Raw genomic sequence first — 19,315 nt, forward strand, 5'->3', positions numbered from 1 at the left:
AACATGGGCTGTGACTGCTGAGGATATGCGTAAGCTCGCAAGAAATGAAGCCAGTATGCTCCGATGGATGTGTAGTGTCAGTGTTCATACTTGACAGCGTGTAAGTACCTTGAGAGAAAAGTTGAACCTTAGAAGCATCAGTTGTGGGGTGCAAGAGAGACGACTGTGCTGGTATGGTCATGTGGCGAGAATGGATGAAGATAGTTGTGTGAAAAAGTGTCACACCCTAGCAGTTGAGGGAACCTGTGGAAGAGGTAGACCCAGAAAAACCTGGGACGAGGTGGTGAGCACAACCTTTGAACATTAGGCCTCACCGAGGCAATGATTAGTGACCGAAACCTTCGGAAATATGTTGTGCGTGAGAAGACCCGGCAGGACAAGTGAGTCCATAACCCGTGGCCTTTGCCAGGGATGTAGCCAGCCACCTTTCATTCTCTGGACACAAAACTCTGCTTGCGAAGACCTGTTGGGGCAGGTGATATCGAAATTGAACCAAATTCGATGACTGGCACCCGATTGTTGCCAGTGCCGCTGGACTGGTTCCTGTGCAGGTGGCACATAAGAAACACCACTTGAGCATAGGCGTTGCCAGTACCGCCTGACTGGCTCTTGTGCCAGTGGCATGTAAAAGCACCTACTACACTCTTGAAGTGGTTGGCGTTAGGAAGGGCATCCAGCTGTAGAAACTCTGTCAGATAAATTGGAGCCTGGTGCAGCCATCTGGTTTGCCAGTCAGTCAAATCGTCCAACCCATGCTAGCATGGAAAGTGGACGTTAAACGATGAGGATGATATATATAGGTGCAGGAGTGACTGTGTGGTAAGAAGCTTGCTTCCCAAGCACATGCTTCTGGGTTCAGTCCCACTGCGTGGCACCTTGGGCAAGTGTCTTCTAGTATAGCCTTGGGTCAACCAAAGCCTTGTGAGTGGATTTGTTAAATGGAAGTTGAAAGAAGCCTGTCGTATACATACATACATACATACATATATATATATATATATATATATATATATATATATGTATATATATTTGTGTGTGTCTGTTAGTCACTTTACCATTGGTTGACAACTGATGTTGGTGTGTTTATGTCCCCATAACTTAGTGGTTCGGCAAAGAGACCGATAGAATAAGTACTAGGCTTACAAAGAATAAGTCCTGGGGTTGATTTGGTTCAACTAAAGGTGGTGCTCCAGCATGGCCACAGTCAAATCACTGAAACAAATAAAAAAAAAAGAATACATAAAATACACCGTATTGGAATAAAGTTTCCCCCAAATTACACAAATTTATAGAAACTGTCCCACAAAACACGTGCAGACATACAATTCGAACGCGACATACTCTCACAGACACACAAATATTTTAGCCAAACATCCCCATAAACACTCCCAAACATTCACATACAAACAAAAATTAGATGTGAAAATGTAAGTGACACATTAAGCTATATAAATATGTAGACGATAAGTAGGCAGATCTTTTATTTTGATGTGTTTTAAAAGACGGACGAGAGAAATTTGTACGAAAGTAAATACCGGAAGTGAAACCCTTGAAACGTAAAGCGGGAAGCATTTCTGTCGACTTTGGACTTCGTCGAGAGAGAAATATCTTTAGGAAGGTAAATCTTTAGTTTCACAATTCAATGGTTTACTTATCGTTTCTTCTTATCAATGGCTTTCTTTTCTTTAAAGTCTCCTTGCCCTCCACCAAACTGGATGTAAACAGACACAACCCAAGTCCACGTCTCTCTCGGATGCACAGAAACAGGTCAAAAGTGGAATAAATCAACCATTGGTTGGGGGGGGGGAAGGAGTATCTGGTCGGGACTACTTGAGAACAGCGGTCCCGGTGCGCGCACTCGTGCTAGCTAGTCGTGACTAGTCGATCCTGCGACTACCGAGCAAAGTAAATAAAACAAAGTAAGGATCGACTAGTCACGACTAGCTAGCGCGAGTGCACGCACCGGGACCACTGTTCTCAAGTTGTAGCTATTTGGCCTTTGCTGGTCGCCTTGATGTCTGAACTGATGTGGACAATTATTGTCACAATCCCTGTAAATAGTTTTGTAGGCCAAAGATGAAGGGTCAAGTAACGAGTTATCGAACAATAAAGGGTCAAGTTATAGAATATACAAGTAAAAGACAGGGAAACGATTGGGAAACCCCGAATGTCTTCGATGTCTTCGGCTGATTGTCTTTTATTCGTCGATAGAAGATGAGTAAACTTTGCACACCTGGAGAGATAGGTTCACTTGGTCTGATGTAGACAGAAGGACATTAGGGAGCAGAACTCCCTAATATTATTATTATTATATCGTTTCTGTTTATTATATATTGATCATTCATTTTATACTTTTTAAGATCTGGTTATAAGTTTTATGTTTTATAAAAATATATTTTATTTGTTTTTTATGTTTTGGTTGATGTCTATCACTGTTTGAGTTGCATGATAGTGGTTTTATCTCTAATTTATATTTTATAGTATATATATATATATATATATATATATATATATATATATGTGTGTGTGTGTGTGTGGTAATCGAAACAACAGCCATATAGATATGTATATGTGTGTGTATGGATATATATATATATAGATAGATAAATAGGTAAACTTTATGTGTGTGTGTGTGTGTAGTGTCGAATATGTACGTAAACAATCTCCAGTACGAAACTCCAGGGACCACATAACCAATCTCAGGCTGGAATCTCCGAATGTCTCCAAAAATTGTAACGTGTGAAATATGCTAAAAAAAAAAAAGCGGTCAAGTAAATTTAATTAGTTACAATAATCACAGATTCCTCAATTGCCTCATGATATATATTATTGTAAATGTGTGGAATTCTAACCCAAATTAATCAAAGTGATCACTTCTATAAAACGATGACATCTTCATAAATTGAGTGTAACATGTGGTCATTATGTGGCTCCAAGGTAAAGTTGTCAAATACGAACAACATAAGCATTATAGATATTGGGCGGCGGTTGTAGGCATCTCGTTTCTGTGTGGTCCCTTCTGTTTGCCTTTCTGAAATAGGGATGATATTTATGTTGTTATTGAACAACTTCGCTCAATAAACAAAACAAGAAGGAATATTAAGTTTTTAGCGAAGTTTGTGTGCAGAGATGTGTAGGGAAACATTAATTTGACTAATTCCGTTCCATTTATTATATTAGACTTAGATATATACATATTTAAGTATATATGCTTAGTGGAGCGACTATGTGACAACAGATCAACCTTTGGCCTCTCATTCTCCACCAACTTCGGTAGGCGCAGGGGAAGCTAACTTCTCTCCACCACGAGTTCCGAACGGAATTAACCCTGCCAACTCCTTCAACTATTAACCCTGCCCTGGCACCACCCAACCTCCATTCTACTCCCACCATTGTAACCAATGCTGCTTGCCCTGCCTCCTCTCTTGATTCGCTTCCTCGATTGAGTTCCAATGCTGGCCCTCTAATGCAGCTCACCACCTGACTGTGCTCACACTAGCCAATACCTAAAAACAATTGTCACCTGCGCCACCAAAATCACCAAAAGAAGCTGTGTCCTCATCACCAAGGCTCAAACCGAGAGGCTTCCATACTGGACCTGCAGTCTGTGCCACTTCAGCTCCATTGCACTCCGTAAAGACACCCCACACTCTAACAACTAGCTCTCTACTGAGGACTTTGCTACAGCCCTCCACTCGCCTTACTAGCACTTGCGCTGGTGGCACGTCAAAAAAAACATTTGAGCGAGGTCGTTGCCAGTGCCACTGGACTGGTTCCTGTGCAGGTGGCACATAAAAAGCACCATTTGAGCATGGGTGTTGCCAGTACCACCTGACTGGCCCTCGTGCTGGTGGCACATAAAAACACCCACTACACTCTTGGAGTGGTTGGCGTTAGGAAGGGCATCCAGCTGTAGAAACTCTGCCAGATCAGATTGGAGTCTGGTGCAGCCATCTGGTTCACCAGACCTCAGTCAAATCATCCAACCCATGTTAGCATGGAAAGCGGACGTTAAACAATGATGATGATGATGAAGCTCATTAACTGGATCCCTAAGGGAGCTTGGAATAGCTTTGCTTGTGCACTCTCCAGCTTTCTGAAAAACGTATGCTTATCCAACAATACATCCAACTGGCAGAAACTGTTTCTGTTCCCTCTCATCTCTCTCCACATGCACAATGTGAAATTGGGCTCCCTTACATCCTCTCTCAAGCAACAGTTCCAGTTGAGTCCATTCCGACCACTTCTCACCTCAATCAGACATCAAGTAGGGTCCCTGCCGACAGGAAACTGATAAACCTCAAGCACACACTGAATGCCAAATTCAGTGAATTTGACATTAAAGAGGCTGTCTGTCTCCTCTCTTTTCTATTCTCCCTCATTCCGTGTAACTCTGAACCTCTTTAACATCTGAAAGAAAAGCACCCATCGGCACCCCCAGATAATCAGTTAAACTGGCCCAAAACCCCAGAATACTTAAGACCGGTCTTCACCTCTGATAAGATCAGGAAAATGATTTCATCCTTCCCTGCTGGTTCAGGTGTGGTAATTGACGGCCTTTTTTCCTTATCGGCCGCTGACGCTGGACTCTTAAAGAATTTGACTCAGTTTGGGAACGTTCTCCCCTATATCCGCCCACTGTTCTTTGGTGCAAAATTATTTGGGCTCATTAAACCTTATGGAGACCTGTGTCCCATTGCACTTGGCTGCACTCTTTGCCATTTCACCACAAAGGTGTTTATAATTGGTCTCTAACCGACTAGTGGAGGAATTCCCCCCCCCCCCCAGCTAGAAGGAGTGGATATGAAATTGTGATGTGAAGCTGCTGCCCATGCTACCAGAACTTTTGCCAACTTACCCTCCTTGTCACTAAATGGTCATCCTCAAACTTGACCTCAGGAATGCATTCAACTCCATCAGCTGTGATGCTGTCCTCAGGTCAGTAGGTCCTCAGGTCACTGGGAGCCCTCCTCCTTCTCTTTCAATGACCAAATCATCACCTCTGCCTCAGGAGTCCAACAGGGCAACCCACTCAGGTCCGCTCTGTTCACACTGGACATTGATGATATCACCAAGATGGGGGTCAAGCTAGACCTCAATGTCTGGTATCTCGACGCTTGTTTGTGGGGACCTCTGGACAGGGTTCTTGCCATTACAAACAAGATGGTTGAAGAGCTTGGTCGTCAGGGTCTCCAAGTAAACACCACCAAATGTGAGCTCTGGATCCTCAACCAACCGGCTTCTCAACATCAACCAACTATAGACCTATTTGCAGAGTCCTGTCCTCCCATTGCAGTCTCTCCCTCATTGATTTGGTGTTCTTTAGGAGCTCCAATTACTGACCTTGCCTTTGAGTCCATCTTCCAGTCGCAGGTGGCTGCCCTCAAGCAATTGCTGAAGAATATTGAAGCAATGAAACCCCATCAAGGTTCCTTCATATTTAGAAATTACCTTTCGATCCCTAAGCTTCTATATTTGCTCAGAGTCTGCTCCTCTCACTAATTCCCATCTTGCCTCCAATACTTTGACAACCTAATCTTTGAGAAACTCAAATACTTGGTCAATGGGAGTTGGATGAAGCTCTCCAACACTGGAGTGTATTGGGCATGTCTACTTCTGAGAAAATGAAGAACTGTTGGAGTCAGAGAGCTTGGGACAACATAATTTCAATGGACACCTTCGACTCTCTCTTCATCCAGTCAGACCAGTTTTCAAGGTGCCATTTATTGTCTGCTAATGCCTAATACCCAGGTAATTGGGTTGATGCCATTCCTGTAGCTTACACTGGTGACCTGCTCAGCTTGGACAAACTTCATGCCCTCAGAGTGGGAGCTGTCGTTGTGGCAAGCTCCTTGACTCCACAGGCCTCAAGAGGAACTTGGCCCAAGTAAACATCCCCTTCATCTTGGAACCATCTAGGTTGTCCAGATGTGATGGGAAAAGACCTGACAGCCTCACTCTGTGCCCTTGGTTGAGAGGCAGATGCCTTGTCCTTTGCTTCTTCTCACATCCTGGATGCTGCAACCAGGGCAAGATCCACAGCTTCTGCAGCTGAGTGGAACAAAATCCTGAAGTACTGCGATCTGTCGGCCAACTACATTTTCCATCCTGTGGCGTTCAAAACGTTTGGTGTGGTCAGACCACTGACCGCGAGATTCCTGTCTTCACTGGCAGCTCGCCTAGCAGAGGCAACTGGTGAAGTTCGTGAGGGCAGTTGGTTGTTCCAGCGCATCAGCTTTGCCATCACCCGCGGCAATGCTGCAAGCGTGCTGGCATGCCTCAACATTTTCAACCTAAGGTGGTGAATTGTATTTTTTTCTTCTTCTCATTCTTGTGTATATATTTAAGTCTAATATTTGACTTATTGGATCCTGTGTTAATGATGATTCCAGGTGGGTTCCGACTATGAACTCATCCCAATGACATGAATTTTACAGAATATTTTTTTTTTAAATGTTTTTGATAGAATTGAGCTGGACTAAAACATTGCCTCGGTTTGAGTGTCTGACATGCTCTCTCTGGTCGATGGTGTCAGTGTCCAGCAACTAAGATTAATATATCAAATTAATTCTTATACATTTTGTCTGTGTTGTAAATATTTCTAAAAATAACAAGTGATATCTTGCGAGTCGTGAAGTTTCTTGTAGGCTCTACCGATCCAGTAGTCTTCATGTTTCATCAGAGAGGTGGCATTGACAGGTCAGCCGTCCTAACAAACACAACTCTGAGCAAAAATATTCCAACCACGAACATTTATTCTATTTCATTCTTCAGACATTGTAACCAAGACTATTATTATCCGATTTGTATCCCCCTCCCACACCTTTAACCCTTTCGTTACTATATTTCTGACCAAAATACACCCCTCATGAGTTTCAATTAAATTCTAAAATCATCATGAATCTAGGCTTGTTTCATTAAATAACTGTAACTTTTTTACTTATCAACATTTTAATGTGATATTTGGAACATAATTAAAGAAAGGGTTCTTAATAAATTCTATTGCATAACTTTTGTCTCAAAGTGACTCTAATTACAGGTAAATTGAGCTAAAGGTAAAAATATTAAAATTTTGTTTAAACATCACCATAGAAAATGAATCATCAGCTAATATTCAAATGGGTATGCAACAAAATTTTGATAAAGAAGAATTGTGCACATCACTAGATCATCAGTTGAATTTAATGCACAACAGGTGTACCATAAAGGTGGAATAAACTGAAATACTGGAATCCACCGCAAGTTTGACCGAACTAAAGAAATCGGTCAAAAAATAATATACAGCCCTGGTTATGGTATGGAAGTGATAAATTCCAGACCACATCGTTCCCTAGGCCATGCTGACTAACATTATTTTCCCTGTATAAAAACTAAATCCACGCAGTACCCAGTATTTGCTTCACAAATTTTCCGAAATTTGAACCCCCATTTTGTGTTTGTTTACAATCTGCGTAAATTTGTTTCCGCATTGATCGCTTCAAACAATAACTTCCAGACCACATCATACCCTTAGCCATGCTGACTAACATTAGTTTCCCTGTATAAAAACTAAATCCACAACAGTACCCAGTATTTGCTTCACAAATTTTCCAATTCGGAATCAATGCTTGATAACATGAAACTCCTATCCATTTTCAAAGTTGAAGAAAAATCGATGCCGAAAAAAATCTCCCAAAATTCAGGGAATTAAAATTACACGTCGATCGTTGTACAAAACTGTAGATGAACTGTTTACGAAGCATAATCACGTGTTTTCACGAATGTACTAAAGAGATTTGCTCTGATATTCTCATTTAAATATGAATAGGTAAATTCGGGCGGGTTTGGGCGGTTTGGTAACATTAACCAAAATTTTTTTTCGGGTGGCTTTGGGCGGTTTGGTAACGAAAGGGTTAAATAAGAGATCCGAGTGTAGATTGAGATTTGACTGTTATTTCTAATTAGCAGCCTAGTGGATAGGACGAATATTACACCATAGATAACTTATCACAGCAAAATTTCATTTAAAATATGCACTTTTCAGGAAGTTATGAGGAAACAAAGTGAGAGAAGGTCTTAGACCTGTAGCCATAGGAGAGGCTTGGGGGCATTGAGGGTGATCGCAGGTAAGCAAGGTGTTAATGATGGGAGCAGTACAGGGAGGGCAGAGAATGGGGGTGATTGGTGGAGAGACGGTAGGTGCAGTAAGAAAGGTAAGCCAGAGGGTCCATTCTGCTCTCAAGTGATAGAGCAAGGTTTCTAATAGCCATATTTGTTGTATAAAATAAAGTCCAATTCATGATAATTCTCCTTTAGTTAAGGATCTCCAATTTATGCTATTTTCCATCACCATCTCATATGACGCTTTTGTTGGTCAGTTGATTGTAAATTCTAGCATTACTTAAACCCCTACCTCACTTTTTCCCCTACTTAAACCCCTACCTCACTTTTTTCCCTACTTAGTTCTTTTCTCTGTTTTTATTCACAGATTTTATTTTTTTTTTTAGTCATTCAAAGTTGAAGGGAAAATGTCTGAAATGAAACCACAACATCATGTGTTTTTACAATATTTCATGTCAAAAGGGCTTGTTGACTCAAAAGGAGTTCGTAACCTCTTCAAGTTATGTTGTAAAGATATGGTTGACGCAAGTTCCGTGACGAGCCAGAGTGAATGGATGCAGCAACTGGCCAACTTTGTAATCATCATCAACAACAACATTCGACCTTTTCACCTGAACATCCTGAAAGGCTTTGATGAGGATGATGGCACCAGCTATTACTGTCTGGTCAACACTTGTGACAATGCAGTCACACGCCTCTCTACAGACTACTCGGTCAATGAACTGGAACTTTTCAAGTTGTTTCTCGACCGTATTATGAGCTCAAACGATGCATCAGTTGGATCTGTTCAGGTTAGCAACATTATCTTGTATTTGTTTCAGTTACTGGATTGCAGCCATGCTAGGGCACCACTTTAAGGGGTTAAGCAAATTGACCCCACTACTTAATTTGGTATTGGTCGCATTAATTACTCGTGCCAACAGTGTTTAATTTTCATTTAAAACTTTACTCTGAAATTACTGTCCCTGATGAATGGGTACTTACAACTGTCTCATATCTCTAATAAATTTTGCTAATTTATAAATACAGCAATGGTTAAAATCTATATATGTGTGTGTATATATTGGCTCATCCCATTAATAATGTGGATTTTTTATACTTTCTTTTATTTTTCACAATTAAGATAAAGTTCTTTTTTAATCTAAAATATTCTCTCCTTCATTTTCTACAACGTTCTTCCATCCATCTGGTAGACTTGCAAAACCCCTCTTCCAAAATTCACTTGTCCATGATGTAAAGTACTCCTCCAGTACTGTTCTGGCCTCGTCTACAGAATTCATATTTTTTCCATCCAAATAATTTTGAAGACTACGGAATAGATGCTAATCAGATGAGGCAATGTCTGGCGAATATGGCGGATGGGGTTTTTCATTTCTGTAGACCACCTCTATGTTGTTTAGCCCTTCCAAGTCAGCCTAAGTGAGTAGACTTACCATAAAAAACATTCCAGCTTTGACCATCCTGTTTGATTTGAGGGAAAATATGGCAGACTAGTCAATCGACTACACAGAGGCTCTCTCGTTGATTTTTGCTCTCTTTAAAGGATGCACAGATCTGTGCTGGTCAGGATTACTATTAACATTTCATGTTTCATTATTTTGGTGGCATGGCTATTACAGTTGGACACCTTTCCTATCACCAACCAACACTTTGCAGAGTGTCCTGTTATTTTGTCCACAGTACAAAAGAGGTTGTCTTGTCTCTGGTCATTTATCGACTAACATCAGGGAGGTTGCCTTTATCCCCAGTGAAACCAAAGTCTAATATCCTTGAAAATTTCTGAAATGACAATGTTTTTGGCCATCGGTCTGCTTGATCAGGGCAGACCTGTGGCTAAACAATTCTCATATTAAACAGAGCAAGAAGAGTTCCTTCTTTTGTTGCATCTTGGGAGGGTCATTATGTTAATGATGAACATGCACATTGCTTCTATTTCACTTCTTTTATTAGTCAGCTTGTTAAGCGTTTAAACAATTATCTAATTGATTGCTTGATCAATCAATCAGCTAGCTTAAGCACTTCTGGAATAGAGACGGAGGACATGTCATTAATGAAGTCAAAAATGGTGACAAAAGGACTTTGACAAATCTGATCAATTGGCAGAATAATTAATCTTTGATTCGATTAGTTATTTGGTTAAATAGTTAACCATTTGACACTAATAATAATAATTCTTTCTGCTATATGTGCAAGGCCTGGAATTTTGAGGTAGGGGGATGTTGATCACATTGACCTCAGCTTTTACTTATTTCATCCACCCTGAAAGGATGAAAGGCAAAGTTGACCTCAGCAGAAAATGAACTTAGATTGGAAGGGCGGACGAAATGCTGCTAAGCATTTTGCTGGGCATGCTAACGATTCTGCCAGTTGGCCACCTTAATAGTAATAATAAAGGAAGTTAAATAGAATGTTTAGTATTGGCATAATGACCCTCCCAACATGTTTCTTCACACAATTTCACGTCAAGAATCTTGCAAACCAAATACACAGAGTTCCTTCTCTTGTTGAAAACTGGTTGCAGATAAAGATTTTCGATCGAGTTTGGATTCTTTGCCATCAAATTTGAATTTTTCAATTGGTGCTCAAGCCTTGAAAACAAAAAAGAGAGTTAAACTACATCAGCCGAAAGGGAATAGATGTCTATCTTATCTAACTCGTCCAGTAGAGCCCACCAATTGATATCTGGAAAGTTCGATGAAATAACATAAACACCGCCATAGCTTTTACCAAAAGATGCTCCGTTACGTCGACCGGTCTGAAGAAGGGGAGATAATAAACGAATGATTCTTTTTCTATTATCTCCCCTTGTTCAGACCGGTTGAGAACGGAGCATCTTTTGTTAGAAGCCATCGCAGTGTTCATGAGTTATTTCATCGAACTTTTCAGTACTTTTTGGCACCAATTGAAAAATTCAAATTTGATGGCAAAGAATCCAAACTAGATCGAAAATATCTATAATGTCCGAATTTATAACTTTTCTTTCAAGTAGTCAACATGACAACAATAATGATTGGTAACTTCTGTGATGTGTTGTTGTAATTTGCTTTCATTTGCTCAATTTGTTTTCTTCACCAGGCCCTGAACCTGACTCATGAATTGGAAAAAAAGATGAGCAAAGACGATGCTCAGCGTTTCTTTGATCGGATGGTGAATGAAAAGTGGTTGAAAAGGACAATACGTGGCAAACTGCAGCTGTCAACACGAAGCATCCTTGAGTTGGACAATCATATTCGAAAAATGTACCCAGATTTGGTGGAACTGTGCAACATCTGCAACCGTTTATGTCTGCAGGGTCAGTCGTGTCCAAAGTGCATGGCAAAGTTGCATATCTTCTGTGCAAAGCGTTACTTTGAAAACCAGGCAGAACCAAAATGTCCAAAATGTTACACTCCTTGGACCAACACAAATCAAAACCGAGAATCTGTGCGTCGCTCCTCTCGCCGAAATACACCTATGTCATATGAACAAATGGAAGAATAAACTGTAAGATGGGGAAGAAAAACATGTTTGTAAAATATTGGTTCTCTTTCTGGCTTTCTTCTGCAGAATTTGCAAACAGTTATGGCTGAATATCAGTCCTGTACATTAATATTATTTTCTATGTTTTTATTTGTTATATTTTCTTCTCTGCTACTGTCCCCTTTTGTTCTGTTAATCTTCCTATTAAATTTTTTTCAAGTCCCTTACTCTCAGGTGATATTGTACTATGTCCAATGTAAATTACATCCTGATGTGTTCAACTGTTCTCTCAACCATAAAATTTGCTCCATCACTCTTAATCATCATCTTTCATTAACCTCTTAAAAACCACAGTTATCATGAGCCAATGCTGGAGCATCTACATAGTTACTCAACATGCTAGAAGTAGCAGCAAAAACTACCTCAAAACACTCCTTACCAACTTGGAAAAGAAGGAGGCCATTTGATAATGTGGTTTTGGGTGCACTGTATCTGGTAATAACAAGCGAGATGGTCATGGTTGGAACATCTTTAACTATAGGCACAGGAGTAGCTATGTAGTAAGTAGCTTGCTTACCAACCACATGGTTCCGAGTTCAGTCCCACTGCTTAGCACCTTGGGCAGGTGTCTTCTTCTATACCCTCAGGCTGACCAAAGCTTTGTGAGTGGATTTGGTAGACAGAAACTGAAAGAAGCCCATCGTATATATATGTGTGTGTGTCTGTGTTTGTCCTCCCAACATTGCTTGACAACCGATGGTGGTGTGTTTACATCCCTGTAACTTAGCGGTTCAGCAAAAGAGACTGATAGAATAAGTACTAAACTTCCAAAGAATAAGTCCTGGGGTCGATTTGCTAGACTAAAGGCTGTGCTCCAGCATGGCCACAGTCAAATCACTGAAACAAGTAAAAAAAGTATAGACCAGCTCAATCAGATGACCTGAGAAGAATTTTTCATTTTTAATTGGTGGCTTAATCTAGAAGAAGCAGTTGTGGCTGTGGAAGACCAGCGAATTCAAAATGGTTAGTGTTCCTCTTGGACTGTTGCAAGAAAGGAATTATAAAGGGTCAACCGTTTGTGGGTAGGGGTTGACAAAAGGGTTAGTAGAGGAGGACTGGGTGGTGATGAATGAATGACGGATGACATACAAGGACATGGAACAAAACTAGGCATCTGCTAGAAAGAGAAGTTAGTGTGGTTGTTGCTGGAGAAAAGACAGAGGGAGGATGAGATAGCATGTGTGTGGAAGAGAAGCTGTGACTTCATGTCAGTCAGTTGGATTGCCTTCCTAGGATATCTGTATATGTATTATCTCAGGTGTGGGAACAATCCTTCTCCCACTGCTCCTCATCATCATTGGCTTAACACCCTCTTTCCCTGGTTTCAATAAGTCACATGCAATTGGTCATGGCAGATTTTCTACAACCGGATGCCCTTTCCTGCTGCCAGTCCTCATCTCTTTCCAGGCAAAGTAATATTTCCCTAGGGTCATCACTTGCCCTTTTGCAACCATCATGTACACACATACACATGATGAGCTTCTTTTAGTTTCCATTGACCAAATCCTCTCTCAAAGCTTTGGTTGACCTGGGGCTATATGGAAGAAGACCCCAATGTGTTGAACCTGAAATCACATGGTTATGGAAGCAAGTCATACCTCCACCTAATTGTTGGAGGCAGGATCATTTTCTGTCCCTAATTTAGGCTTGTTATTGTTAAATTGAGAAGGTTTGTTTATCAGAAGGGATTCCAAATGGTGCTGAAGCATTCCCGGTGATCTTAAAGGTTTTAACAACATTTTCTTGGTTTCTTCAACCTGTTTTCCTCACTGTCCCTTGGTTTTTCCATACTTCTCTTTAGCCATGTCGTTTTCACATCCACGTTTTCCATGCTGGCTTCCGTGCCGGTGGCACGTAAATAGCACCAACCGATCGCAGTTGTTGCTGGTCCCTGTGCGGGTGGCACGTAAAAAGCACCCGCTACACTCTTGGAGTGGTTGGTGTTAGGAAGGGCATTCAGCTGTAGAAACACTGCCAGATCAGACTGGAGTCTGGTGCAGCCTCCTGGCTTCCCAGACTCCAGTCGAACCGTCCAACCCATGCCGGCATGGAAAATGGATGTTAAACGATGATGATGCATTGGTCAGAATAAAAGTTATTAACCCTTTCGTTACTGTATTTATTTTGAGATGCTCTGTGTTTCCTTCAATTATTTTAAATATAACAAAGAATTCAGTAAAATAACTTGGTTATCGTTAAGCTAGTGTTAGGAACATAAATTGTGACTAAGGTTTGGTGGAAGATTTTAATTCAAAGCTCATGAAAACAAGACATTTGTACTACAGAGCCAGAGCCGGTTTTGGCCGGGTTATTAACGAAAGGGTTAAGGTCGTATTCTTAGGGTAGATGCTCTTCCTTTTACCAAATTATGTGTTTCAAGTAAGGAATATTTATAGCTTTACACAAGGAAACCATTGAGGAATGTGATGTGTTATAGGAGATGGAAATAAATATGCTACTTAAATAATGTCAGTGGGAAGATACACACACACACACGTGTGAGTGTATGTGTGTGTATATATATATACATACATATATATTTAAAATGGGGTGATTAAAATCAAAATAAGCAACAAGGATATCCAAAGGTAATGCAGTACGATCGTTTCATGCTACTTCATTTAATTAAACAATGCAAATATTACATCAGTTTTAAAATGTAGAGCAATCTTCAGCTGCATAAAAATATAGAATTTAGTTAAATTAAAAAGATTGAAAAGATTCATTTTTATACTTATTCCATTTACCAACATCACTAAGAGGGTAAGTAGGTAGACAAAGAAATACGTTTCATCAACAGAAACATGGTAGTGATCTTTTCAATCTTTTTAATTTAACTAAATTTTATATTTTTATGCAGCTGAAGATTGCTCTACATTTTAAAGCTGATGTAATTATTGTATTGTTTAATTAAATGGAGTTGCGTGAAACGATCGTACTGCATTACCTTTGGATATCCTTGTTGCTTATATACATATATATATATATATATATATAATATTTATTCTGAATAATACAGACGACAAAGTATGTTGGAAACTTTATCACAATGATTGTTTCGGCATAATTCTGCACTGCTCCCATTAATGGTCTTTGTGCTGCTCTACACTTGTATTTCTCTGCTCTTCTTCAGCCATATTTTGTCCACTGACCCCTTATCTCAAGCCTCTTGATTTCAATCAAGTTCAGCTCTCTGTTTTAGCCTTACATTAGTTGTTCAGTTCTTCCCTTTTTCCTTAACCATCTTCTCCTTGTATTTTGCACTTGCCTACATACACGTATTAGTATGCACATATATATATATATGTGTGGGTGAGTGGGTGTTCCTTGTATTAATGTCAACTAGTTCGTCTCTTTAGCACTTAACTTCTGTTTTCTCTACACAAGGGTAGGTATATAGATAATAACAATTTAATAAATAAAACATGCATACATACATATATGTACATACCTACATCTATATGTATATATACATGCATATATGAGTACAGGACACCACAAATAAACGTAGAACACGAGAAACGAAAACAAAACCAATCAAGGAAACAGACTTTTTTTTAACAACGAAAAAACAGAGAAGACAAACAGACGCAAGGAACATTCCCCTTCTTCAGCTGCCCCTGTTTCGAAGGTATGTGATCTGTGCCTGAATGCACATACACATTCTTCTAGCTCTGTATGCTAGCCCCTATATGTTCTACTTCATCACTTTGACCAACAGTAAACCAGAGATCAAAATAAAATCTATTTATAAACTCCACATAGTTTTAAGCTCCTGTATTGCCTACTTTATTAATCATTTGTTAATAACAAAATTATGAACAAGACGTTTTTCAAGATGTTGAAGCGTTTGTATGAATTTTCTAAAGCTTTAAATTATATTTTCAAAACTATCCATGGCACAACTAGAAATCTTCCGTTCTCAGACCATCACGTAATGCTTGATTATCTCCCTTCGAACATGTTCACAGTTTCTCATCCCACTTGCTCCTTAAAGGCAAAGTCTTGCCACAAAATGTCCTAAACTCCTGTCTTCATAGCAAATCAGTTTATTTATTTTAGGGATATTATTAACTGATTTTTTTCTTCTTCTCCTAATTAACTAGTTCTTTCAGGTACATGCTTTTGTTTATTGTTTCCTTCCCCAAAGTCACTGTCAAGTCATACAGCCTAACCAAGTCGTTGTTGAGGAGATGGGTGAAAACTCATCTTGTTCTGTGAAACTAATGTAATTATAATTAAAACTGCCTTGCTTGATTAATCCTTTGGAAGCAAAGCCTTCTGTTGCTTCTCTACGAAAGAGAAACAGAACCATTATGACAAAACAAACAAGAGTGTTATTATTTAAAATTCTGTAAAAATAAATAAAAAAGAGAAAGGACACCTGACTTTCTGTAACAAAGAGATTTTTGAAAAGCTTAGCACTCTCTTCGTTCCAGCAATAAAGTGGCAGTTGGTAGATCAACCCAGTCATCTTATAACAGTTAAATACCTGTGTAGGAACAAAACTATGAACAATAAATACGCCTTACCTAGAACAGTGTGTAGAATTGTACTATTTGATATGGTGTGTATATCAGTGGATGTATAATCATGCTGTGTGAATTTCAATTTTTTTGCCTATCTGCTTGATCAATTAGTGAAGAAAGCTTTTTTTTTTCTGGAAGACAGGAGGAAAACCTTGTCCAAAGGTAGGGGTGTGTGGTGGAGGAGTTTTATATTTGTTAAAGAAATTACAATGAAAGGAATAACCGTAACTGAAATGCAAACAACTTGCTTTTTCTTTTTTTTTTTAGACATATCTACACATGCATCTCGATAAAGTTAATTTTTTTCAAAACTCTAATTGACACTCATTAGAACAAAACATTGCTAAAGTCAGCCTATTTAATTAGCCACTTGAATTATAGCAATGTATCATTTCTTTATTGACCAAATATGTATCTACCTTTAATTAATAATTTTTTTCTATTTTATTTTTCTCACCTCCTTAATTTTTTTGATTACCTACCCTAAGCCTGTTAACCTTTATATATAATATTTTTTTTATCTTTAAACCATTTCAGTTTATTACCTTAAGGGAGATAAAATTTCCATTCATCTTGAATTTTATATGAAATGTCACACTCATCCTCCTCTAGCCCCAGAGGTTTTCCTCTGCTCTTCCTATCAAAAGATACCAGAAGGCAAAGCTTCCTTCATTGGTTGACCAAATCATCAGATGAAAGTCCTTTTCCAACATAAAATAAATTTCACTCTCCTCTCAATACTGAGTTACATCATCAACAAATTTGCTTTTAAATGACTTCAATCTGAACACGTCACACATTTATAATGAATTCTTTTTTCATAGAACAATCTTAAGAAGCCACAACATAACAAACTTATAAATTGCTTTCCACTTTTAAATATCAAAGAATGTATATTTTTCACTTCATAATTTGTAATGGGTTCTTTCTCAGAGAATGTTTGAACCAGCGTTAACATATGTCTGTTTATTTAAACAACTGTTGTAGTGTCTTAGCTGTTGTGGATAATAAGCATTCTGTTGTATAGGTTTGTGAATATAAAATGTGTATTTCTGAGCATTTTGCTTCTCTTAAAAAATGTTTAAACATTCCACTATAGTGGGAGTGGGGGGGGGGCATGTATATATCATCATCATTGTTCGACTGTGGTCGAAACAATGGAATTTACCATGCTATGCCAGACTTCACGGTCCATCATGGCATTACGGAGGTCCTGTTGCTGGATACCTGTATCCCTGGAGATTACATCAGGGTAGGAGAGTGTGCGCCCTCTGGTATTGCGAGTAGATGGCTTCCAGAGGAGAAGAGTAGAAATTACTTCTTTTTCAGCTCTACAACAATGTCCAGCAAACTGGACTCTCCTACCTTTCACAAGAGATGACACAGGTGGTAGTTTCCCATATATTTGCATTTTGGTTGGATGGCGCTTTCACGAGAGATTTTGAGCTCTCATAAGGAGGCGAGTGTAGGTTCCATCCAACCGCCTCTCAAGCTACTTTGATAATGTCCAGGTTTTTGAGCCATATAGTAGGATTGGTTCGACTGTGGCTTTGAAGATTTCAAGTTTGAAGTCTCTACTTAGATTTGATGACCAGATCTTATGCATGTCATTACAGGCTGACCAGGCCATACCCTTTCTAGTTAGAAAGTCTTTTTCAGATGATGATATGTATGACCCAAGATATTTGTAATCAGAAACCATATTTAAGGGCGCATTGTTGAGAGTGTGGATGATGCAATCACTGTTGGACAGGCACTTGTTTATGTATTCAGTTTTGGCCTCATTGAGGTAAAGACCTACACAATTTGAGGCTTGTTCTAGAGATTGTAAAAGAGACTGGGCATTGGAGAGAGAATCACTGATAAGAGCGATGTCGTCAGTGTCTGGGTGTCTGGAACTTCTTGGTTTTATTTCAAAGCCCTTGCCAGAGATGGTATCAACTGACACACGTAGCACATAATCAACAACAATGATGAAAAGAAATGGGGCGAGTATATATAACATTTGGAGGTGTTATATAAATAGTGTTTGTTTGAATTTATAAATAAAATATGTTAACCATTGACTGCTTTCCTTCTTGCGGCTAATTCAATAAAATGCTTCCTATTTTCTAGCATGAAATATCGACTCTGTTATGGCTGAGAGATAACAGATTACTGAAAGCAGTCCTCAGTTTCCACCCTGGCCTCAAGTTGGCTCTGGAACTGTGTCCCTGGGGATATCTTCAAACACCTCCTGGATGTTGGCCACTGGCTAAGCCTTGGTGTTGCAGCTAGAGCAGTTGGTGTCTTTGTCAATTTCAGCCCAGAAAATAGTAATTCATGGGATTACAATTGGGGGCAATTAGGAGGCCAGAAATTTGGGGCTGGTGAAGTCATAGGAATCCTCAGATAACCATTTCTGACTCTTTCCTGAGGTATGGGGCAAGAAGAGGAATCCTGGCACCACATGTGGCCTTCGGGCAGTAACCCTCTTTGACCACAGCCTCCAGCAGTTTCACACAGCAGTCTGAATTGAGCTTGAGGCTCTGTCCTGAAGTTGGATGAATTTTGGTATGTGAGTGTAGTCAGAAAACCTGTTGTGTCCCTTTCTGCTGGCTACGGCTTCGTAGTCTCTGTTGCAGCTGTCCATGTCCTGGATTCATAGAGCATTGAGCAGCGACCATGATGCTGGCCTTTTCATACCTGGCATCAATCCTCAAGATACAGGTAATTCTTTCCCAATATTCACATGGCTTTCAGTTCTCCATATCACTTAACTTTTTCTCATCTACAACTTTAATCTTTATGCACTGCAATGTCTTTGTTCACCACACACAGCAAGTTCAGGCTAAAATAGATGAATTTTTGTCTCCTTTTTTCAAGAAAAGCTTGGTTTATTGGCGAACAGTCGATGGTGTTGCAGTGCATAAAGATTAAAGTTGTAGTTAAGGAAACGCTGATGTGGAGGACTTGAAGTCATCTGAATATTGGAAAAGCATTACCTGTATGATGATGATTCAGGCCAAAGGTATGAAAATGCTGACATCACGACTGTTGCTCAGTGCTCTGTGAACATTGTAAAAGCTGTAAGATGTGACATGGACAGCTGCCATGGAGACTACAAAGATGTGGCCAGCAAGAAGGATATAGCAGGTGTTCTGAGGGTAAAATCATGTCTCTGAACA

At 39.6% G+C, this 19,315-nt stretch overlaps 1 protein-coding gene across 2 annotated transcripts; it reads left to right on the forward strand.

The window, feature by feature from the left end:
- Nucleotides 1-1,507: 1,507 nt before the first annotated feature.
- On the forward strand, nt 1,508-11,879 carry LOC115223461 (non-structural maintenance of chromosomes element 1 homolog). 2 transcript variants are annotated; one of them, XR_005003605.1, is made up of 4 exons: nt 1,508-1,618; nt 8,468-8,891; nt 11,176-11,678; nt 11,723-11,879. XR_005003605.1 is itself a non-coding variant. In XM_029794047.2 (3 exons), exons 2-3 carry the CDS (start codon nt 8,508-8,510, stop codon nt 11,578-11,580), a joined length of 789 nt encoding a protein of 262 aa, XP_029649907.1. In that variant the 5' UTR covers nt 1,508-1,618; nt 8,468-8,507; the 3' UTR covers nt 11,581-11,879. The 2 variants fall into 2 exon arrangements, 1 of the variants encoding a protein (XP_029649907.1); XM_029794047.2 differs by having other exon boundaries at nt 11,176-11,879.
- Nucleotides 11,880-19,315: the final 7,436 nt, after the last annotated feature.

Source organism: Octopus sinensis, linkage group LG23 (assembly GCF_006345805.1).
Source record: "Octopus sinensis linkage group LG23, ASM634580v1, whole genome shotgun sequence".
In the NCBI taxonomy this organism is placed as follows: Eukaryota; Metazoa; Mollusca; class Cephalopoda; order Octopoda; family Octopodidae; genus Octopus; species Octopus sinensis.

Bases quoted from the DNA above. Each gene is read 5' to 3' on its own strand.
- LOC115223461 (XM_029794047.2), top strand. From the start codon at position 8,508: ATGTCTGAAATGAAACCACAACATCATGTGTTTTTACAATATTTCATG. The intron at 8,892-11,175 runs GTTAGCAACATT...TTTCTTCACCAG, and splicing joins CATCAGTTGGATCTGTTCAG to GCCCTGAACCTGACTCATGA.